We start from the raw sequence: 21,521 nt of genomic DNA, 5'->3' as shown, positions 1-21,521 counted from the left end.
AATTAATTCTGCCATTAATATAGAAAACTACATTAGGCTAAGTGAACAGAAGATGTACTTCTGCTGTTTTGCAGAAATGAGAGACTTGCCACAGCTTGGCAACTGGGAAGTTTACATTGCTGCAGAATTACTGTGCGATGTTTGGGAAGTACGGGTAGAGGCTTGAAATCTGCATGTCCATAGTGTCTCATATTCCTTATTTAGATTTCTTTATAAAGAGGGAACCAAGTGCTCCTTCCCAGCTCACCCCGCACAAACTTCCGGATTTACTTGTGCTTCCTAACTTTCTCAGTGAAGTGCAAAATAAACACTAATGGGCAAAAGCCTTACTGGTGACAGCCCTGATTCGTCTGAACAAGTTCATCCAGTATGCTGAATAGTGTGGAGGGACCTGTAGGAAAAAAGGTATGTGCTCTTTGTATTTGTTAAGATCAATTACAACGATGTGTTTGTAAAGGGACAGTGAATTAAGAGAGCAGAGCATAAGCCGTACTGCCTTGGGTTTTTCTTATTTTAGAGTATTTGAAACACGTAATGTAGTTCTTGGTTGTATCCAACTTGTTTATTTGTACTTTAGTGCAAAAGGATGCAGTTTGTATATAACTATATTTCCTTACAGTCTAAACTTCTGCACTGAAATAACGTCCCTTTACAGCCTGAGCTGGTAAGGCCAAAATTTGCCAGCGGTAGCAGTTATCAATAAGGTGTGGTAATCTTAAAGATCAGGAGAGGGTTCATTATGTGTTTTGTCTAAGCTACTTTGTGCAAGGAGCAAAAGATAAGGATGTAATGTTTCTTGCATTTTACATTTGCTTGTACTTAAATTCTCTTGCTTCTATACCTCTGCTTCTCTTGATAAAATTTCACACAGACTTCACTCCTAGCGTTCTGATTGAGTTGTACCTGCTGTGCTTACACCTGATTTTCCCATTGCATCTGTTCTACACCTCCCAATGTGTCTGTATCAGACTCTTCTTCCCTGCATGTCGTGGTGGAGTAGTTGCAGTGGCAGTGAGGGCACTGCAGTGGTTTTCTTGGTCTCCAATTGTACTTGCAGCTGTGGCAGTTCCTGGGTATATGAGTAACCAGTCGCTGCTGAAAAATTCTGATTTTGCTTCTGCTTCTCAGGCTGGAGCATGCTAAGTACCAGAGAGACTCAAAAAATGCAGATGCCAAACAAAATGGATAGGGAAAATACTGGGAAGTAGAGCACAGTGTGCCTGTCCGTATATCTCTGCTGGCAAGTTGTTGCCGATCTAACTTGCCCAGCCTGAGGAACATGAGCTTTTTTGCCAAGTGAAGTGGAGATGGAGCCTGTTCAGAGTCTTTTTATGCTGAATTTCTTTATCCCACGGCAGAGGCACTGTAGAAATCAGTCAGAGCTTGCTTTTCCAGGTAGAGCAAGATTTCAAGTAGTTCCTGGCAAGATGAGGAGAAAGGCTATCAGAATGCCACAGAAATGCTGATTTTTCTGTGATGCTGTTTAGAGTGTACTCTCCAGAGGGAATGCTGAAAAACTTACTCTGAAGCACAGCAGAAACTCAAGTCTAGATTCCTGCTCAAGGCCAAACTGAGGATTTTAGGTTAGTAAACAAACGTTTGCAAGTAATCCCAAAATACATTGGCAATTGTTACAGACATAAGGTAGATTTTAATGCACCTTTTCTCGGAGACCCTGATAATAGCTTAAGGAGAGGTAAGGTTTTTTGTGTTTTGGTTTTTTTTTTTTTTCAGAAGAACAGAAATATAAAGCCCAGTGTAAGATTTTTTTTTTGGCAGAACTCCAAAGAACTCTGCAGCAAAAAGTAAACGTGACATTTTTTGAAGTAAAATTACATGTAAAAATCCTTAAAAATTAGCAAAACAGACTTCTACTGGTTTGCACTTATAAATTAAGGGAATTCTACTCTCTTTAAAATGGCTCATTATGAAGTAGCTTCTAACATTAAAATTGAGTGCTTGGTGTGATTGTAATAAACAGAATAGTCTTAACTGTTAGGAAACATTAGAAATGTCTGTTATGTACTAGCTTAACAGATAAACCAAAGCAAACCGTTCCCTTAATCTATTTTACATCCGTGAGCTCGTAGAGATTACATAGTACAAGTTATTTTTGTTTTTGTTTTTGTTTTTCCCCTGGCTACTTTTCACCAATGGGTCTCTTAAAGGCCATTTTCATAAACCTTTTGGTGCAATGACTGTTGTGAAATCAAATTTCAAGCCATGTTGCATCACACAGATTATTCTCTTACCCACTTTTCTCCAGGCAAAGCAACGTTTTCTCTTTATTTAAGCTGCTCTAATGAATACCCTCTACTGATAGACTGAGGTAGAATGGGGAACAGTTTTCAAATTTGTGGTTCTTTGTTAAATGTGGGAAGTGTCAGTGTGTGAGTGATTGGCTGCTATTTAATGCTAATGTTGGTTCTCTGAACCAACTGTGGAAACTCAGTCTTTGCCATTTGATTAAAAAGGGAAGAGGTAAATATGGCACGCTGATCTGAAGTGTAAATCTGTACATCAGTATGATACTTCAAGCCTTGAGTCTCACCAGCAGTTGCTGAAAGATTTTTGCTGCTGACTTTCCTCTGGCCCATGTCGTTTAAACTGGAGTCTTCCCCACGCCTGCCAGCCAGTTGTACTCCTTGAAACAAGTGTGGGCTAATGCAAGTCTTGTTAAGATGTCCCAGGGACCTGACTAAGAGATCCAGCATACCCTTGGGTGTGAGGAGTGCCTCTTCCAGTTATGCTGACACTCCTAACTCAAGCACCAGACTGAGCTTTGTGAAGTTAGGAATAAGTTGTTCTAATTTGCAAGCAACACAGCAGCAAAAGTTTTACAAACTGTGAAAAAATGAGAGAGTAAATAAATTAATGACACTTGATCTGCTCATCCTGAGACTGTATCTGATGGGTCTCTCAAGTCAGCTATGTGTCTAATATTGATAGAGATCATCAGGGTTTCAGGTTTTCTGAAAGCTTGCTTTCTTGATAGGATTTTTTTTTTAAATATCTTCTACAGGGTCTATATCAGTTTGTTCATTCACTCTGAATCTCCTGTTCCTTTCAAAAGTAGGAGGTGGTTTGGTCACCTTAATATTTAAGTGTATTCTTTCCATTGATGGATAAATATTTCTTTGCTTTACTAGCAATCACCTTGTGCACTGAGCTGTGTAGTGAATTTTGAGTCAGTGAGCTGTACAAGTTCCTCTCCATCTCCATTTCCTCTGAGTACTTCAGTTTTTTACTGAAGAATGCCATCTTTCACTGGTCCTAATGTTATGTACCAAGTTTTCTTTTTTTTGTGTGTTTTAAAAACCATATGTGCTACAAGCCTTTGAATACTCTAGCTGTAGTTCATTACTGGCTTTTGATCGAGACCAGATGTGATGGCTGTTAACTGCCTAAGGGTGACAAGGGTCTGAGGTGACTTATTTCCAGCCTCTTCTTAGGTAACCTTAAAAACAGTGACCTTTAATCCCTGCCTGCCATCCAAAACAGTAGAACAGAACAGTGTTCAAATACAGTGATTTTGCTTTGAAAATCAGATGTTTTTTCTCTTAAGTCTCCAGGGATCTGGGGATCGTGAGCCCAGCTGATAAAAGGAATAGAACTGGCCATTTATTATTTTAGCTAATAAAAGAGGATATTGTATATTAGCTTTTTCACATTCCAAGGCACTAGCAGCAGAATGAAGGTTAAAGGCGCCTGATATTCACAATTAAAGAATGGAGTCTTTGTTTTTAGCACAGTATGCAGCTGAGGCATAAGGAATAGGCCAGGAAATGAAAACCAGGTGGCTCGTGTTTGAATTTTTAAGACCAAAGAAATGACCTTCAAAAAAGGATATTTCCTCATTTAATAAAAATAAGTTAACTATATACAAATATGTTTAATTATTCTGCACATTGGCTTGCAGATGTGTCTGTACATGTATCTTGTATTTTCACAGAAAAAAACAGTGGTCAACAGGTTTGTTGTACCCTGCAGAAACGTAGGCAGAGATTTCTGTAACACTAGGTTCTAGTTAATTTTGACAAGAATGGGAGGTACATAATATCCAGTGAGAAAAGGCAAAACTGTTTGGCTCAGTGCAGTATGTAGCAGGCATTCAGCTGCGTGTTTGTATTACTGTTAAATGTGTCGGTGATAATGCTGCTGCTACATGAGACTACCAGTCTCGTGTCAGTATCTTAAAAAAAAATAAGATTCTGACAATTACAAATACAAGCAACTTTGAGTACGTAATTGTTTCATAAGTTTTCCTGTTTATTATGATATTGTAAATTGTAAAAAATGCAACTATGATAACTTAAACTTAGTGTCATTTTCTTTACAGTTGCCTTAAACTATCATTTAACATGATTACCATTTTTTCAGGTACAATTTTCACTTAAAGCTTAACTGGGGAAAACATGCTGTACAAATCAGCTTATTTTTGTTCTCTTCGAAATGGTGACCATAACCTTCCAGTGACCAGCTATTAAGGTCATTTTCTTACCAACACAGCAGAGCAGTTGAAACTCCATTTAAGGTTCTGCAGAGCTCTGTACTGCAGCTGTTGCCTCCTGCAGTGGCCGGCTATGTCACAGGCTCTGCCCAGATGATGCCTGAGGAGTGTGTTGGCCCTGGGGTGTCAAGCTACTTGTCCAGCTGCCTGCAGTGCAGGCCCTGCTGTCGCATATTTTTCTGTAGCAGTTGTTCATATGCTGTGACTTGAAGCGCTTTCAGGTGGTCGCAGAGGAGCTGCTCTTGCAGTGTTCTCCTCCCAGAAACTGGACCTCCTGCTTAGCAGCTAAATTAAGGCTAGAGGTGCTTGCGGATGTGCTCTTTTTTTGCTCTGTGCAAACTAACACATTATTAAACATGTTCTGCAACATGGTGGCATTAAGGCAAAGTGTGCTTTTTCTCTGAGTGTTTGATTCAAAGCCTAGTCTATTTTAATTAGGTAGCATATTTCCAAAAACATTTTTCTTGTCTGTGCTTTGGGAAGTTGTTGGAAATTTGCTACCACCAGTACATGTGGTATGGTAGGCCTAGGACAGCAGCTGATCAAAGTTCACACAAGAAACTCTACCTGACTTTTGCGATGCTGTTTTTGACTCTAATGCGGTATTCTATTGAAGATGCCAACGATTTTTTTTTTTTGTCTGCTAAGCTTAATGAGTAAGTCCATCTCTGGCTACGTTGCTTCCCTGCTGTTCATCACCATACTTTGTCCAGTCTGATTTTGTTGTTTTCTATGATTAAGATTTTAATGGAAAGTTCCTGCAAAGTATACAGGAACAAAAATGTTTAATTACTGAATGCTGTATGCCTATAACTCGCTCACTATTTGTAGGAAGCTGCAATTAGTAATTGCATAAGCCATCACGTGGTTTATATATAAAGATCGTTCTCTGAATCATTGTCTGGAGGTTGGAGAACAACTTCCCAATATTCATATGCTTCCCTTTAATTGCGCATGGGCAAATAAAAATGTATACATACTCTTGAGTGTGGTTTGCCTTTTCTCTTGATCCCGGTTACAGTTTCTTTCTGTGTAACTGTGTTGAGGTAGCTCTGGGGTGTTTTAGCCACAGGGACAGGCCTGCAGCACAGACTGGGGAGCTATTGCACTTCCGTATGCTGGTTACTCTCTAGGTGTTAGAGATGGAAGAATGCTGCTCGTGACAGCTTGTCTCTTGCCAGCTCTACATCCTTTGTAATGATGTAGTGATGTGTAACGTAGTTGTCCACTCCTCAAAAATCTTATTTTATATGTTTGTCTCTTATTTTTCATGTTTGCAATCCCCTCATCTTCTTTCTTCCTGTGATAGTGAGGCTGATTGGTCTGTTTTAGTCTCCCTATTATTCACCTAGTCTAGAAAATAGTTTAGTAGCTGTTGAAAATTTAAACATTTATTTGCATCCTGGGGAAATGACTGCAAGGCAGGTTAGTAGGTTTCACAGGCAGACATCCAAAAGCCCAGATGATGATGTTTGATATGGCAGAAGATGGCCGAAGCCACATTTTGGGACACGGGTCTCCTTCCCTTTCCAGGGCTTGTCCATGTCTCAGTGCTAGGATAAGGATAAACTTCTTAGTTTTTCATATCAGCTAAACCGAGTTGCTGGAGTGAACGTGGGCCATCTGTCCTGATCCGGGCCAGTGCAGCTTGCTGTCAGCTATCTTAAGCTGTTAGCAAATCAGTGGTGTGACATGGAGGACTTAGGTAAGGAGCCTCACACTGAACTGCAGACTACTGTGATTAAAACCAGTCTGTCCTACTTGGCACGCTGGTTCAAGATGTTGCTGCTTAGTGGGGAGCATTCTAATAATACGGGCGTAGCTTTCCCAGCCTCTCTGACTGCGTCCTCCTCCCTCCTTCCAGGCAAGTCAGTCTGAATCCGTAACAAGCCATTTGGAAAATTACAGTTTCCTCTGTAGTCAACAGAGACACAGCATCGCTGAAATACTGTACTGAAACATGTTTCCTGTACTAAAGGAACTGCAAAACCTGCCAAGAAGTGCTGCGTGATAGTGGTGAGGTTTGTGATGTTATTTATTGTATTAGCCACTTGTCTAAGATGTAGACTATTAATAATGGTTAAATCATAGTGCTAGTTCATAAGCACAAAATTGGTTTTTAATGTGGAGTAAAAGAGAACAACAAAAGTATATTGTCATACATTCACACAGTTTTCTTTGGGAAGATCACTGGGTTTTCACCTTGCAATTTCCCAAAGATAAAGGTTTGACATTTCTGAACCGCATCATTCAGCTCCCACATCTGAACACTGGCTGCTTTGTGGTGCTGTTTTTATACCAGAATAGTGTGTTTTCAATTCTCACCGTGCTCTAGGATTTAGGGAATTAGATAGGAGCAAGGCAGCTGTACCATCAGCTTAGAAGCCCCGGTGTTTCTGACCTGCTTTGTTCTTGTAGCTGTATCTGTGATAATGTCACTATTAACATCTCCAGACATAATCTGGAACACAGCCATTGACCCGATCTTCTGATCTTGCAAGACAATCTGGGGAGACATCTTCACTCATGCAGAATCTTACAGATGTCCTTGAGGTGCCATGCAAATGCAGGGCTCATCTGCATGGGCTAAATCCGTAGATTTTTATCTTGAAATCAGACACGTGTGCCTTGTGTTATTTATTCCACTCTTTGTGGTGTCAAAATATTGTGCAAAGTGTGTGTGCTCAAAAGAACTTGAACTGTTTTGCTCTGCATCCTTAAAAGATATTTAGCATTTTTTTTACCTGTATAGCTAATAGGCACATCGTAGGAGCTCTGAAAGGAGTCTGCAGTGAAAGACAAACCCATTTAAAAGAGATGTGACTGAACTGCAGCAGTTACTTAGCGCTGGGGGCCTGACTTTCCTTACACGTACCTTGTTCCAACTCACAGAAATAGAGGGCAGGTTCCTCAGTTCTTAGAAGGGCAAGTCAGGTTTAGTTAGAAACACTTTATATTTCAGTCTGTTGTATCTTTTTCATTTGTTTATTGGAGACTCTCGGCAGTTCTTATCCACAAAGGCTGAGTTTTCATAAAGAATGTCGGAGATGAACTGATCTTGATGCTGTTCTTGTAGGACAGCGCAGGGTCATGTGCTATCCAAAAAGCCAGTATAAATAAAACCAGTCACCCACAGGATCTTCCCATTTGTGACACTCTGTCTGGGCTTCACTAGTGTCAGTTTGTGCTGCGGCCTTTGCTAGGATGCGTTGTGCAGGCGGTGTGACCATCAGGAGGAACGCTTTCACCAACGTGATTGCAGTTAAAGAGGGATTCTTGACTCCATCCTATTTCTCTCCGTTCTCTATATAGCTTTAAGAGACACTCCTGAGCTTCAAAAAAAAATAATTTCTTCCCAGAGCACAGTAAGCCCCTGTCAAAACAATCAATTGTTTATTCTGATGAATGTACATAATTATTGAAAACAGAGCAACTTCTTGCAGAAATTGAATTTGTATCAAAATCTCACAAAATTCTCCTTCCATTACCTTGTTTGGAAATGAAAAGGGGTTGGGGTAGAGAATGCTTTGTTTTTTTTTTTCTTTGGAAACATCCTTATTTGGCATCTGTAAAGCATTTACATTCCCTAGTTCTGGATCAAAGTCCTTTCATGGCTCATGTTACTTATTTCCTTCTTTAACTGAGGCACAGGAAGAAAAATGGATTTTTCTTCCCTCAGGCTTACATTATAAACCACTGTAAAAAAATCCCAATTTTTAGCAAGGAGGTAGAAAGAATGAAGAATAAAACATCTCACAAGGTATAACCTAAAGAACCATCAACACGTTTGCTCCAGAACAAGTGCTGTTGGTACACACAAATTTCTCAAGCAGTTATGAAGCGTGTGAAGCAAAATTTAGTAAAACAAAGGTAACTGTGCTGCTGGATTTCTGTCATTCCTCATGTTCCAAAGGTCTGTGCTCTTTGGGTAGGAACTTTGTCCTCTTCAGCCTGTGTTGTGGCTAGTACAGTTGGCCCAGTATTGAGATACAAGATGTACCAGGCTAGCAGTGTTAGAAGCAAGATGCTGTTTTCTTTTATTGTCTGAGTGGCAGGATGGAATCTGGATATCAAAGAATTATGTTTTGATAGAAGAAATCCTCCTCTGAGTCAGCTGTGACACCATCTCATTTTACATTTGCAGGAGAGTGTGGATGGTTTTGTATCTGAATGCAGAACAAACTCTTTCCAAGTCTGACCCTTCTGTTGATCCAGTGCCCCGAGGAGTCTGGTGTTTCTGCTTGTTTTCAGTGCTGTTCTGGCTATTCGCATGGATTTTTGCCTCTCACATGTGAAACACATGGTACTGAGCCCAATCAGCTTCTTCCAGTTTGCAGACGAACTTCTAGGCTATGGCCTGTGACCTCAAGCACTGGCTGTCTGCTGTTTCCAAGTATTGCTACAGCAGAAGGGTGTATAATAGCTGTTTCTGATTTATCTTGCAGGAAGAACTTGAACATTGGTCAGTTTTAGCATGGCCTATGACTGACTAACTAGCTTGAGGTAAGCCTGTACCACAACACACAAACCTTTTGTTCCCCCATACCAGTTTTGTTCTGATCTGTATTTCAGTGCATTCAGACGTTTTAATTGGTGTATTTCACAGACCTTCATTCAGCATCTTTCCAGTGTGGTGTTGCCTTTCTGCAAGGGGACATGCGGTACCACATAGCATGTTAATAATTTAACCATAAAGCAGCACAGACAACAATCTGGTAGGCTGATATGTTTCTATTAGTTTTCATCCTGCAGATCAGAACTTCATCCAGACTTCAGCCTTCCTCCGAAAATAACGCTACTGATACCTCCTGTCACATCATTCTCCTCACAGAGCTCTTGGCCACATCACTTCTCTGACAGAAGAGAAAAAACCCTCCCTTTGGATTATGAGCTAAACCCTGACGTTAAAGACAAAACTACCACAGTGGTATTTCCTCCTTGGTGGCAACTTCTTGTTAGTTGCTGTATGCTTCCACACCCCTTCTAGCTAAATGCATCCCCAGGGAGAGGATTTCTTGCTTTGTGGGACCTGAAAAATAAAATGTGGTGCTAGCTTTTGGGCACAGTGAAGAATATCGTTGAGTTTTGGAGAAGGGTTTTGGTAGTAGAACAGTCCCAAATTCTGCCTGGATGTTAGAGCTGGTGTTGGACTCCCCAGGCCCTGGCAGAGGCCCAAGCATAATCCTTATCTTCCTGTCTGCACACTGAGGATGGTTTGTGGATTCCCACCTATCTGAGCTCCTGCAGTACTCCCTGCTTTCAATACAATGACTTTGGACCTTGGACAACTGACCTGGTTGTTTCTTTCCCAAATTAATTCTTAGTCAGTAGATTTCAACACTGCTGGAATGTGTCCATTGGTGGCGTCCCAATGGCTGTACCTAGCACTAGACAGAAGTGAAGATTAAGCAAGTACTGAGAGGCAAAAAGATCAAATGCATGAAATCTTACTACATTAAGATAATAATGATGTTCTGAGGCAACTGAGATTAAAAGTATTTATGCAATACTGTGTTGTGTTAATCCAATGCTTCAATGAATTGGATCTTGAGGACGGAAGTAAAGAAGACTTCAAAGGCTAGAGATTACAGATAACTAATTGATACAGGTTACTTAGGTGAAATGAGTATGCAAAGGGAGATTGGTGTTGTGTTTTAAATTGACTGGGAGTGTGTATGTAGCTAACAATGATCTCCTTCCGATTAGGATGACTCATTAGGTAAACACCACTCGTGCAACTACCTGGTGCTGCGCTGAAAGGGATACACAGGATGTTTCAGTGGGACAGGAATCCTGCCCCATGGCGACCATTTGTGCTGAGTTCTTGAAAGGTCAGGCATACTTTAAAGTGAGTCAGGAAAATAAGGATTTAGATTTAAAAAAAAAAAAAACAAAACTTCAAAGCTGATGAATCACTTCAGACCACAAATACTGGAAGATACTGCTGCTCAGGTCCAGAGATTGTCGTCCTCATTTGGGAGGGAAGAAGATTTGAACATTTTAAACTCAAACATTGTTACCTTATGCACAAAGAAGCCCTAACAGTACTACTTAACACTTTTTAATTCTTCTCTTCATGTTTCCCCTAGAAGATTAATGACACGGGAGATTTAAGATCTTCCAGACACCCATTGATTGAGTAGGCTGAGGAGAAGAAAATATTTAAATACTGAACTTCCCTCTTGCTAACTTATTTTTTCCCCCTCATCTTTCTTCCCTTTTACTCCAATACCTTAGCACCAGATGGTATGTAGTGCCTGTTTTGGTAAAGAGTCCAGACCTGCAGTTCAGCATGGCGAAGTGTCCAATGGTGTTTGTTTTTTTTTTTCCCTCCCCCTTTTCTAATGGCAGACTTCAAGCAGAATCAAAGAACTTGGTGTTTCACAGGACAGAAGGACAGCAGAATTTAAACCTCTAGATCAAATAAAAATAAGCCAGATCTCTCTTGTATATGAAATACAAGGTAGTAAGAAGCAAAGCCCTTTTTTTCCCCCACTTTGTCATGTCCTTGCTGCATCCTGTGAAACCATGTCCAAAGCCCTTGTAATTCAATGAGTCTTTCTGCTGATTTAACTGGTTTATGCATTTCTAGACAAATGTAACCAGAAAGGAGCTGCCTATCTGCCTTATTTTTTCACCTGTTTTCCATACCTAGTAGTAGGTGCATGGATATATCTGCATGAGAGGTACTTGCTAAGACAAATGGTATGGATACCTCAACATATGGGGGGTGATTTTTCCTTTTTGGTAACATGGCAGAAGGCTGCAATAGTTATAAATTCAGCTTCAATTCATAGTTTCCAATTGTCTTATATGGTTAATCCTCTCTGTGCATTAACTACCTGGCTGCAAATGTGCAATTAAGAAGTATTTGAAATGGGAGGAGGCCTGTGTCTGGATAAGAGGAGGTGCTGCTAAGGTCTCCTCTCTCCTTATCTGTACATTGCTTCATTTTGTGTGATTTTTATTTTTTTTCCTGTGTAAATACTGAACAAGTAGATCTGGGAGGAAAAATGATGAGAAAAAGAATTTCTCTTGGGTTTGGAGGGGGAATAAAATAAACTTTGTCTGTGAAAATAATTTGTACTAAAGCAAAAGGGAAAAGATGGAGAAGGCAATGACAGGCAGCTTGGAGCACCTCCTGAGGTGACTGCTGGCCCTCCACAACCATCCCCTCAAGATGTAGCAGTGCAGGAGGGGGAGATGGTGACAGCAATATTTAGCTACCATCTCTGGTGTTTCACTTTCCCACCTGCTGTGGCCTCTTGTTTTTGCTCTACGTTTTTGCTTGTGTCTACTCCTGCAATCTTGTAATGATGCTTGTACATCTCTCTAGCCTGACTCCCACAGTAGGATGTGTGTGTGCTGCTGCTAGAGGACAGCCACCACGTAGAGATGAGAGAAGTGCTAGATACCTGACATCATCATCAGAAAGGGTTAGTGATAAATCTCCTCTGCTATCAGTCCTGTCTTTCATCCATGCTCAACAGTAGCCAATAAATGCTGCTAAGGGCTCTGTTGAGTGTATTTCCTTTAGCTTTCTTCATGAGATAGGCGCCAAACATGCATCCAGGAGTGATCGCACCCTCCATCTGTGAGCAATCATCCTGCTTCAATACAGCAGCAGGCTTGACTCTTGGAGAACAAAACAGCAGAGCTGCTGCTTCTGCTGCTCAGCTGTGCAGGCAGGGCAGGAGCAGGGAGGAGGGTGGTGGTGCAGACTTTTGGCTGCCTTAGAGTGACCACATCCTGTCAGACTGCGGAAACATCAGACTAATGGGGAGATCTGCCTGTCTGCGATGTAGAAGTGCATGTGGGAATCTGGTAGATAATTTGCAGATGCATTTGTATTCCTGCAGGAGGAATGGTGGTGCAGGGAGAGGTCCTGCCCTCTCTCCTGCACTCAGTCTGTTCACCTACTTCCTATTCACGTTCCAGTTCTCCACAGCATTTAAGTGCAGTGCAGACAGATTTATTTCGAGGAGGCTGTTTCCCTTTCTTCTGGTGCAGCTCCCAGGCACTGTTTTCCTGATTCTGCATGGGAAGACTAATGCTGAGTCCATGACGGCAGGGTTATGCTCAGAGCAGCAGCCAGTGGCCTTTACCTGCAGTTCTTCCTTGAGCAGTGTCAAAGTGGGAGACTTCTTCCACAAACTGCACACTGCAAGACTGGGTTGCCCACCCAGGACCATGTAGGAACATTGTGGTGTGAAAGAGAACTGATACCGAGCCTCCCAAGTTGTTAGTGCTCCGACCAAGATTTGTACTATTATACCACGTGAAATTGTCATGTGAGATAACAAAGGATGGATTGTTTATGACAATGCTTAAATTCTGGTCAGGTTGGATGTTAAAACCTGATCTTTCCTAGGAGCTTCACCGAGCCCAAGTGGTATGGGAAAGCTGCGTGCTTTCCTGACAAAATCCTTAATGAGGAAACAGCTTGCTGTGCATGTGTGGCTGCTAAGAGCAAATGGTGTTCGTCCAGTGTCAGATGGAACTGGAGGAATTTACCTTTTACTATTGAAAAAAAAGGAAGGGTGGAGAAGGATCTGGGGGCAAGGAAGGCAGAAGCCTTTTATAGCAGGCCAGTATCCTACACAGCCCTACTGTGTTGTGGCCAGCAAAGCAAAAAGTCTCAGTTTGGGCAACTGCAAAGTATTTGGGGCAAATTTGCTCTTCCTTGTTTTTGCGCAGAAATTGCCTGAGCATAAAGTTCAAAGCTTCACATTCCCATTTTACTCTCTAAAATAGGGGTGTGTAATGAGTGCTGTGTTTGTCTTTCACAGAAGAGTTTGGCTGGATTCACAGAATCCTCTTAGGACTAAGCACAAGCAACTGGGGAAGAAATGCACCAGCTATCCTCGGAAGGTTTCTTTTGGCTTCCCTGTCAGAGGCCCAGTGTGCTTTTTTCCTTTCCAAATACAGTTTTAATCCAAGATCACAATCTGGCAATGCCAAACATATTTTCATTAAGGCCTATCTTGACAACACTTACTGCTGTCTCCGTATGGAAAGTCAACATAATGCTACCGGCTTGAGAGTTGCAGATGTGGCCATTACTTGGATAATTAGCCCTGGATGGTAATGTTTTGTGCGCCTCTTCTGCCCAGGAAATATAGTTGATCACTCTGCATTGTTTCACGTGAAAATATGCTGTAAAATTACTGATAGGTACTGGCCAGGGCTAAGAAACAGTTGAGAAAAAAAAATAGCTGAAAAAAAAAAAAAGAGTTGATGCGGCATGGTAAGTCATAAGCCTGTAATATGATGGTATGATATTTTGTGAACAGGAGAGGAGGATGTTGTGCTTTGAGAGAAATCTTGGACGCCTTTGCTGTCATGGTAATAACCATAGCACTGCACCCATAAGGGGTGCAAATATCAGGAAGAAAAGCGGCCTGAGCTCAAACCTAACAGCTAAGGGAGTCTCTTGCTGCTTTTTCTCTTTTAAAGGACTGATTTATATTAGCATAGTCTTGCCGTTAAAATGGAGTTTTTAAAGATAGATGGAGTTGAAATATGTTGTGATTTGTTATTTGTAATCCCCATCTATAACGATGTCTCAGAAGCCTGAAGCTAACATGTTTCCTTCTTCGGTTATATTTCCTTCCAGAGAAGACAATTCTTGTTTTTAAGTTGCTTTAAGTTGCCCCATTCTGTAATCAAAGGTAAAAAACAAACAAACAAAACTTTTATATATATATATCTTTTGTTTGTTTGCTTATGTGCCAGGGTAGAGGGGCATTACTGCACAACCTGATGTGTGGGGGAAATGCGGTAACCCCGAGCTTGGCCTCTGTGTGCCAGACAGAGGAGGGAAAGGGGATCTTGGATCCTTTTCATTTCCGTGTCCTCAGAAAAATCTGATCGCCCTGTTGCCACCTTTGGAGCGTTTGTAAGCCCTGCTGCTGCGTGTAGACCCGTGCTCACGGTTAAATGATGCGGACTTCACCTCGTCCCCTCAGCCAAGCACATCCCCCCTTCGTGCGTGCTGCTCCGCTCCGGCGCTGGAGCCCCCCAGCAGCTCAGGGCACCCGCGGTTGTGACAGGAAATTTGGAGGACGCCCATTTATTTATTCCTTTATTTCTCCCCTCCTGTTCCGCGGGGCTCCACGAACGCCCCCGAGGGGCTCGCGGGGGCTCCGAGGGCCGCCCGGGGCCCGGCTCCCGGCTCCCCCCTTCCTCGGGCCGCAGGTGCCCGGCGCCGGGAGCCCGTGGGCAGCGGGAACAAAGGCGGCGGGCGGCAGGCGGCGGTGGCGGCCGGGCCCGGGCCGCGCTGAGGCGTCCCGGCCGCCCCTCCCCGCTTCCTGGGCCGGGCCGGGCCGGGCGAGGCGGCCCCCGCGCCCCTGCCCCCGCCCCGCCTCGGCGCGGAGCGGAGCCGCCGCAGCGACAGCGGCGCCGGGCGCGGGAGCTGCATGTGCGCGGCGGCGGCGGCGGAGGAGGAGGAGGAGGATGGCCGTGCTCAAGCTCGCCGACCAGGTGGGTGCCGGGGGAAGGGAGCGGGCCCCGGGGCACCGCGGCCTTGCGGGGGTGGGGCGGGAGGCCCCCGGCCGGCCCCGGGGCAGGGGGAGGCGGCAGCTCGGGGCCGGAGCTCCGAGCCGGGCTCGTTTCGGCGCAACCCGCAGCGCGGGGGTCCCGCAGGCGGCCGGGGTCCCGCACCCCCTGCTCCCGCAGCGCCAGCCTCTCCTCGGAAAAGCCTCCATGAAACCCCTTCCCAAGGCGCTGGGAAGAGGCTTGGAATGAAAAAAAAAAGGATCAGGCTGCTCCTTTCAGGATCTCCCTGTTGATAATCCAGGCTGTGAGCGTGAATATTAAAAGTACGTATGTTATGGCAGGCTGAAATTGTGCCATTTCAGTGCTTCTTGCGTTTAACGAAGTCCTTGATTTCACCGCCTTTAGGATTTTTAACCTTTAGCTAAAAATCTTGTGGTGAGGATTTTGCTGCAGCAGCAGAAGTCAGGACAGATTTAAGCCAAGTGGATCACGTCTTGATGAAATCCGTATTGCCACAAAAAGCAACAGCAAGCTGTCAGCCCGCTGCTTGCCCTCCTCTTCTCTTCTGGCCACCCTTGAAGATGAGGGATGGGGCTCCTTGGAGCTGCTGTAGCGCCCCTGCAGCACGCCTGCCCTGGGGATGCTCGGTGTCGTGGTGGTTCCCGGTCGGGCTGTGCCCGGAGAGGCGATGTGACATGACAGGCTGCCAGATTTTCTTTGCAGGTACCTGTCTGCTGTTGTTTACCAGGGGATAGACTGGTCTGTCTGTGCTCTTCCGACTGGATCTCTTGCAATTTTTTTCCTCAGTTTCTTCACCAGATCTTCTTTTACTTCTGAGGGACTGGAGGAGTGGGAGGACGTGCTCAAAGCTGGCTGCAGCACTTCCTCTAAAGCTGGGCCCACGGGTTCGTGTGTGTCTGTTCCTGCGTGTTCAGAGCTGTAGGCACAGAGCCCATGGCAGTTCGAGCAGCTGTAACCAAAGTGTCAGTGCCGCACAGCCCACAGCGGTTGCGCTGTGTGGGTGAGGCCAAGCTGGACTTCTTATCTACCTCAGGTTTGGAGAGCATTGTCCTCAGGTTGGTGCCCCTCTCACCAAAAGACACGTAGTAGCAGCTGTCCCACGTGCTTAAAGATAGACACAGGTGAACCAGAGGTGAAGCTGGGACGAAGAACGGCGTGCTTGGCAAGTTCTGTGCTCCTGTGACAACCCCTGCCTGTGCTCAGACTTGCTGAGGCTACAGGAACAGGCTCCTTCTGTCTTTCTTCCTGCTCTTGAGTATCAAGTCAATTGTGGCAGCGATAACTTGCAGCGATTCAGGAAACGGCTTCCTTTTGCTTAAATGCAAGAGACCACAGCAGTCTGTGCTGTCTCCTGCAATGAGGATTGCGGTGTGTAGGACACTGGACAAGGCATAGCTGCCGTGGTTGTGACCTGGACTGCTGCAAATGCAGGCTGGTGTTTTGTGTGCTCAGTGTGCAGCCTGTTCAGGTCTCGTTGGCGATGCTCAGGGGAAGCTGACTCTGAAACCAAGAGTTCCTCTCTGTCTCTGGTTGTGATTTCTGTAGCACATGCTTTCTTCTGGCTCCATGATGTTCTCTCACAGGGAGGAGAGACTTGTGTAGGAGAAGACTGGAGAATCCCACATCGAGTGTTTAAGCATGTTTCTCCAAGAAACTTGTTTACTCCTTGTCTTCATTCTTGCTTTCTCTTACCAATGGCATCTAACAGCACACAGAGCGTCCAAACAGAAGAGAAACTAATCACAGGCTTTGAAGAAAGGCAGACTTCCATTATTGCTTTTTTTCTGGTACTGCTGAGAGGTGTCAAGGTATTGCTGTGCTTAAACCTCCAAAGAGATTAGCGTCTCTGTCTGTTTGGCTGCATTCTGTCCTTAGGCAGGAGAGCTCAGTTTCGGACTTTAGTATTTTTCATACGGTGCGTGTAGGTTACTTGAATTTGTTTCCAAGTGATTGCAATTGCTAGCTCATCAGTTGTGCCATGAGAAGCCCTTAAATCTTTTAACCACAGGAAGTGTATTTCTACCATTATTCATTTCTGCATGAACTTCCCTCAGGACTCTCCCTTCAGTAACCCCCCCAGTAGTAATTTCTGAATGTTAAAGTGAAACAACCTAAAACAAGTCATAATTGCTAGCATTTTAATCTTTATATTGATGTGCCTGTGCAGTTGTAACAGTTCTAAATACTCCCATCGTCATATAAAAATACTGTGAAACTTATTCTAAATCATAAAACTTTTATCTGTTCTTTTTTTTTTTTTTTCCCTCGCCATCTCTGTAGTGAATCCTGATTACAACAAGCATGTGAGTTGCTTTAAGGACTAAATATATATATATATGTGCATATATATATATATATAATATTCAGGTCTGAGTTATTTCTGTGTTGCTCCCTACTCAGTTTATTGGTTGCACCTTTTTCATTCTGATAAACATCTGTGTTTTATAATATGTGAGGATGCAGCTATATGCGATAAAAGCCTTTGTGCGTAAGCTGGAGTTCATAATGAGCAGAAGATGAGTGTTTCAACAAATGGGTGGCCAGAGACTTTCAGGCGGAAGCTTCACTGACACATCTCGAGCCTGGCTCTGTGGACAAGATGATGGGGCGTGAAAAAAACCTTCCCGTGCTCCCTCAGGGGCTGGCTGAGGAAAGCTTCTTTCTTTTGCTCGTTGTTCGTGACTGTGTTTTGCATTGCCGTTTCCTCCTCCTTGCAAGTCTCCTTTCCCTTTACCAAAACTGTCTGAGGGTATCACTTGTTTTTCTGAATTTTGTGGCTGGTTTTCAAGCAGCTGTTGTTGCCTGGATCTGCCCCTGAGCAGCCGTGGCCGGGGTGTTTCCCACCACAGGTCTCCCCGCTTGCGCTTCTCACACAGCTTGTTCTTAATTGCTCACGTTTGCATCAAGTAGCTTAGTTTCTTGAGAATCATTTCTGCGTTTGCCACGTGCAGACTTCTCAAGAGAAAGCCTATTAGCTGAAGTCCTGCTGAATGTGCTTTTAATCTGAGGTAGTTACGTCGGATTTGGGATGCCAGTGCTCTGTGGGCTCACCCGTGTTGGGGCAGCGGTGCGCGGAGCAGCCCCTGTGTTTGTCCTGGTGGCTGTTGGAGGCTGCTGCAAGCTCTGCCCTGCCTGGGTGCTGCCTGTGGCCACCCATGTTCACGTGGGAAGTGCGTCATTCTGTCCTTGGAAAGCACCGGGTATCTTTTCTGTGAACAAAAATCAGAAGTTACATAAAGATCAAGTCGGTGTAGCTACTTTTAAGAGCTGCAGCGCTTGGTGCTTTTGTGCCTGAATTCGGAGAGACACTCGCTGTAGATTTGAGACAGGCCTTGACCCAGTGCACCTGGGGGCCCAAATTTCCTGTCACTTGAGTTTCACCAGCTCAGGCCCCGTGTGCAGAAAACAACGATAATTTTTAGGTTACCCTTACAAGCGTGTGTGAGGGTAATGAAGCCCAGCTAAATGGTGTGTGCACCGAGGCTGCTATTAGCTGCAAAACCTCATCCTGTCTCCAGGTATTTTGCCTGTTGTCCTTGGCTGCTGAGGGCAATGCGGTGTGACTGGAACTGAAAGGACCATTTCTCTCCCTTTCCCAAACGCTTTCCTGTCTTCGACAGTTCTCACTGACCATCAGGATCCTTTTTATTACGGTCACAGAGAAACAGCATTAAACAGATGTTTAAAATGATTTTAAACAGATGTCAGAAATCGTAAAAATCGCCTGGGCAGAGGCTGGATTTGATCCGAACACACTCAAAAGCAAAATGAGTACAACAGTAACAAATAATCTCCTAACAAAGCTGATTACATTTCCAAATGTGTGTGTTTTAAAATAAAAAAAAACTCTGGAAAATTCCTGCCCTTGCTTAGCGGTGTGGGCAGGGTGGGTGCTGCTGCCTCCCAGGTGGCCGCGGAGCTCTGACAGGTTTCGTGTCTGGCCCTCTTCAGACGGGGGGAAAGAGACTTTGAGTCCCCAAAGAGAGGAAGGTGCAGAGCAGGAAAGGAAGCTGCTTGCTTTTTTTGGTCATGGCTTATGAAGTATCATTTTCAGATGGCTTCGTAGCTTGTTTTGAGGTAAATTTTTATCAGGAGGATCCTGGAGTTGTGCACTGTGCTCACGTCTATTTGTATATTTTTCTGTAGAGGAGAAACCCTCCAGAAGTGTGGTGATGCTGTGAGGATTTTGTGATGCTTACACCAAGATGCCTAGGCTGCCTGGTCTTCGGGGCAAACCAGAGGCAGACAGCAAAGGAAATGGCCATGTAGCTGCATGTGGGGTTTCTGGGGCCTGCCTGTTGGTTGCTGGAGTGGCCAGAGGCCCGAGATGTGGGGAGGCTTGTTGAGAACAGCACATCTCGGGCTGTTCCTTTGAAAGACCAGCCCTTTGGTCTTTAAAAGCTGCTGTTTAGGCTGTCTGCAGGCTTGGGCAGATATTGTACACAGTAAGTCAGCATATTGTGTTTTTTTAGCCTTTTTATCCCTTTTTAATCCCCGTTGACTAGAACTTTTTTTCTTTTCTCTGATACTAATACTGGTTCTAGTGTCATCAGGTGCCTACAGGAGCCAGGTATTATAGGTATGGGCCTGTATTAGGCCAGCATTTAAAAGTACGTTTTGATAACATTGACCATATAATTGGATTTTTATTCCTCCACTTGAAGCCACTGCTTCACATACTGCTGCTTCTGTACATGTATGTTGCAAAACATATGGGTGAGCTAAACTTACTAGCAGAACATGATTTTTGTCATACCTCCGTATTTTAACCGTTTAGTTTAGATGCTTTAAGAGCTAGAAAAATTGCATTTTCAGGTGTTTCAATTTTTAAATTATTATTTTTTTTTTCAAAAGTACATAGCTGACTTAAGTCACTTTTTTTGTTAGCTGCAAAGCCTGGACTAAATAGTTCCCACAGCTGCTGGCTGTGGCTTCAGCCTTGGTTTAATTGCTGCACTAGGAGCATGTAGCAGCATGATCCTAGAGCCCTTCAGCCTGGTGATGGGTGGGAATCAAAGCATTACAAAATTACATTTAAAAGAAGGGAAATTATTTTGCAGTTTTATCTGAGGGTTTGAGGTCATTATTGAAGTTTGCAAGGAGTTGGTCAACAAATTACAGCAGTTAGTTGTGGCTAGGTAATTGTGACATTCTGAAAAAGTGCGTGCTTTTTGATGACAGACATTTGCATATGTGTTGCTTTTGGGGGAAGAAAAAGCTGTCCCAGGCTGCAGATGTACAGCCAAAACTGGAGGGTGTTTAACGTGTTTTTGCCTCGTGATGTTAAATCTCCTTGCCTAACGTAAGCTTGTCTGGTCGATGTTTGTACTTCGTGTTATGAGTTGTTTTTATGTACGGACGTGCATTTTTGTGCTTGAATTATTTGTAATAGCTTGCTTTCGAATTTTAAAGGAGTGCTTGGGGAGAATGCCCTTGCAAAGCTCCTGCTTCCTCCCTGCGGCTGCATGCTACTGCATCTTTATGAGGAAGTAAGTAAAACCATAGTGGCTGACTTCTGCACAGTCTTGACAGATATATCTGATTGGATCTGTTTGCTGAGCCAAAGCTTTAGTTTTTTTGTTTTTGTTTTGTTTTTTTTAATGAAGAAGTTGATTTCTCAAGAAAAAAACCTTTTACTGTTGAATGATGTACATGTAGGATTGCTCCAAGGCCACATCTTGATATCTTTAATGACGCAACGTCTGCAAATGATCACTAGCACTAGCAATGAATAATTTGGTGTTTAAACATTGCCGTTTCTGTTCTGGCATATTTTGTGATCTCAACATATGACTTTTTTTTTTGTCCCTCCCCCTGTGTTGCAGGCGTTACAATTTTAGAGACTTGTTGCTTGATCTTTTGTCCATGCAAAGACTTAGAGCAAAATAATCCTGTGGTGCCTCCTGAATTGCATACCTGTGTCTGATGTCTCTATAAACAAAGTATTGGCAGCAGGAGAGAGCTTGTAACTTGAAGAAATTAAATAGTTAAAAGGTAGAAATCAAGTATTGCTAACCTCATGAGTTATCCTTTCGTGTTTGGACAAGGTATAAACTAAAGAGCAGTTGCTCTGGTAGACACGTAAGTATTACAGAATCCTCTCTGGGCAAGGAAACTTCTCTGAATGTCAGTCAGCTTTTGTATACGTTTCTTCATTAATAACGTAGGCAATACCACTCAGATGGAGAACCTGGCCCATTTCATCGTAACACCGTTCTGATGCGACGGGCTCCTTGCCTGCCTGAGGTGAGGGGGCTGCAGGTTGCCTTCTGACAGCTCTTCTTCAGACCAAGTTCTGCCTTTGGCTGCGTTGACTCCCGACTGCCTTTGCAGGAGCGTGGGGGAGCTGCTTTGCTCTTACAGCAACATGCTGGTAGCAGCACCCGTGTTGCTGTCCTTCTGTGCATAAAGTTCATTTTCCCTGTACTTATAATAGATGGGCAACGTGTCCTTTTCACCAGTGTTTTCATTCTCCTCTTCCTAACTGCGTGCG

General features: G+C 43.7%; 1 protein-coding gene across 7 annotated transcripts in view; it reads left to right on the top strand.

Annotated features, from left to right (window-relative positions):
- The first annotated feature begins 268 nt into the window (after window positions 1-268).
- ANKRD44 (ankyrin repeat domain 44) overlaps window positions 269-21,521 on the top strand; it is a 142,644-nt gene continuing 121,391 nt past the window's right edge. For 6 of the 7 annotated variants that reach the window (XM_068686580.1, XM_068686578.1, XM_068686575.1 and 3 more), the window contains exon 1: window positions 14,438-14,992. In XM_068686580.1, the coding sequence (XP_068542681.1) occupies window positions 14,450-14,992 (543 nt within the window). In that variant the 5' untranslated portion in view covers window positions 14,438-14,449. Of the gene's footprint in view, window positions 406-14,437; window positions 14,993-21,521 lie in introns of those variants that run through there. The other variant, XM_068686581.1, reaches the window with a different exon arrangement.

This window comes from Anas acuta, chromosome 6 (genome assembly GCF_963932015.1).
Source record: "Anas acuta chromosome 6, bAnaAcu1.1, whole genome shotgun sequence".
NCBI classification, from domain to species: domain Eukaryota; kingdom Metazoa; phylum Chordata; class Aves; order Anseriformes; family Anatidae; genus Anas; species Anas acuta.
This window is presented reverse-complemented; position numbering and strand designations above follow the sequence as displayed.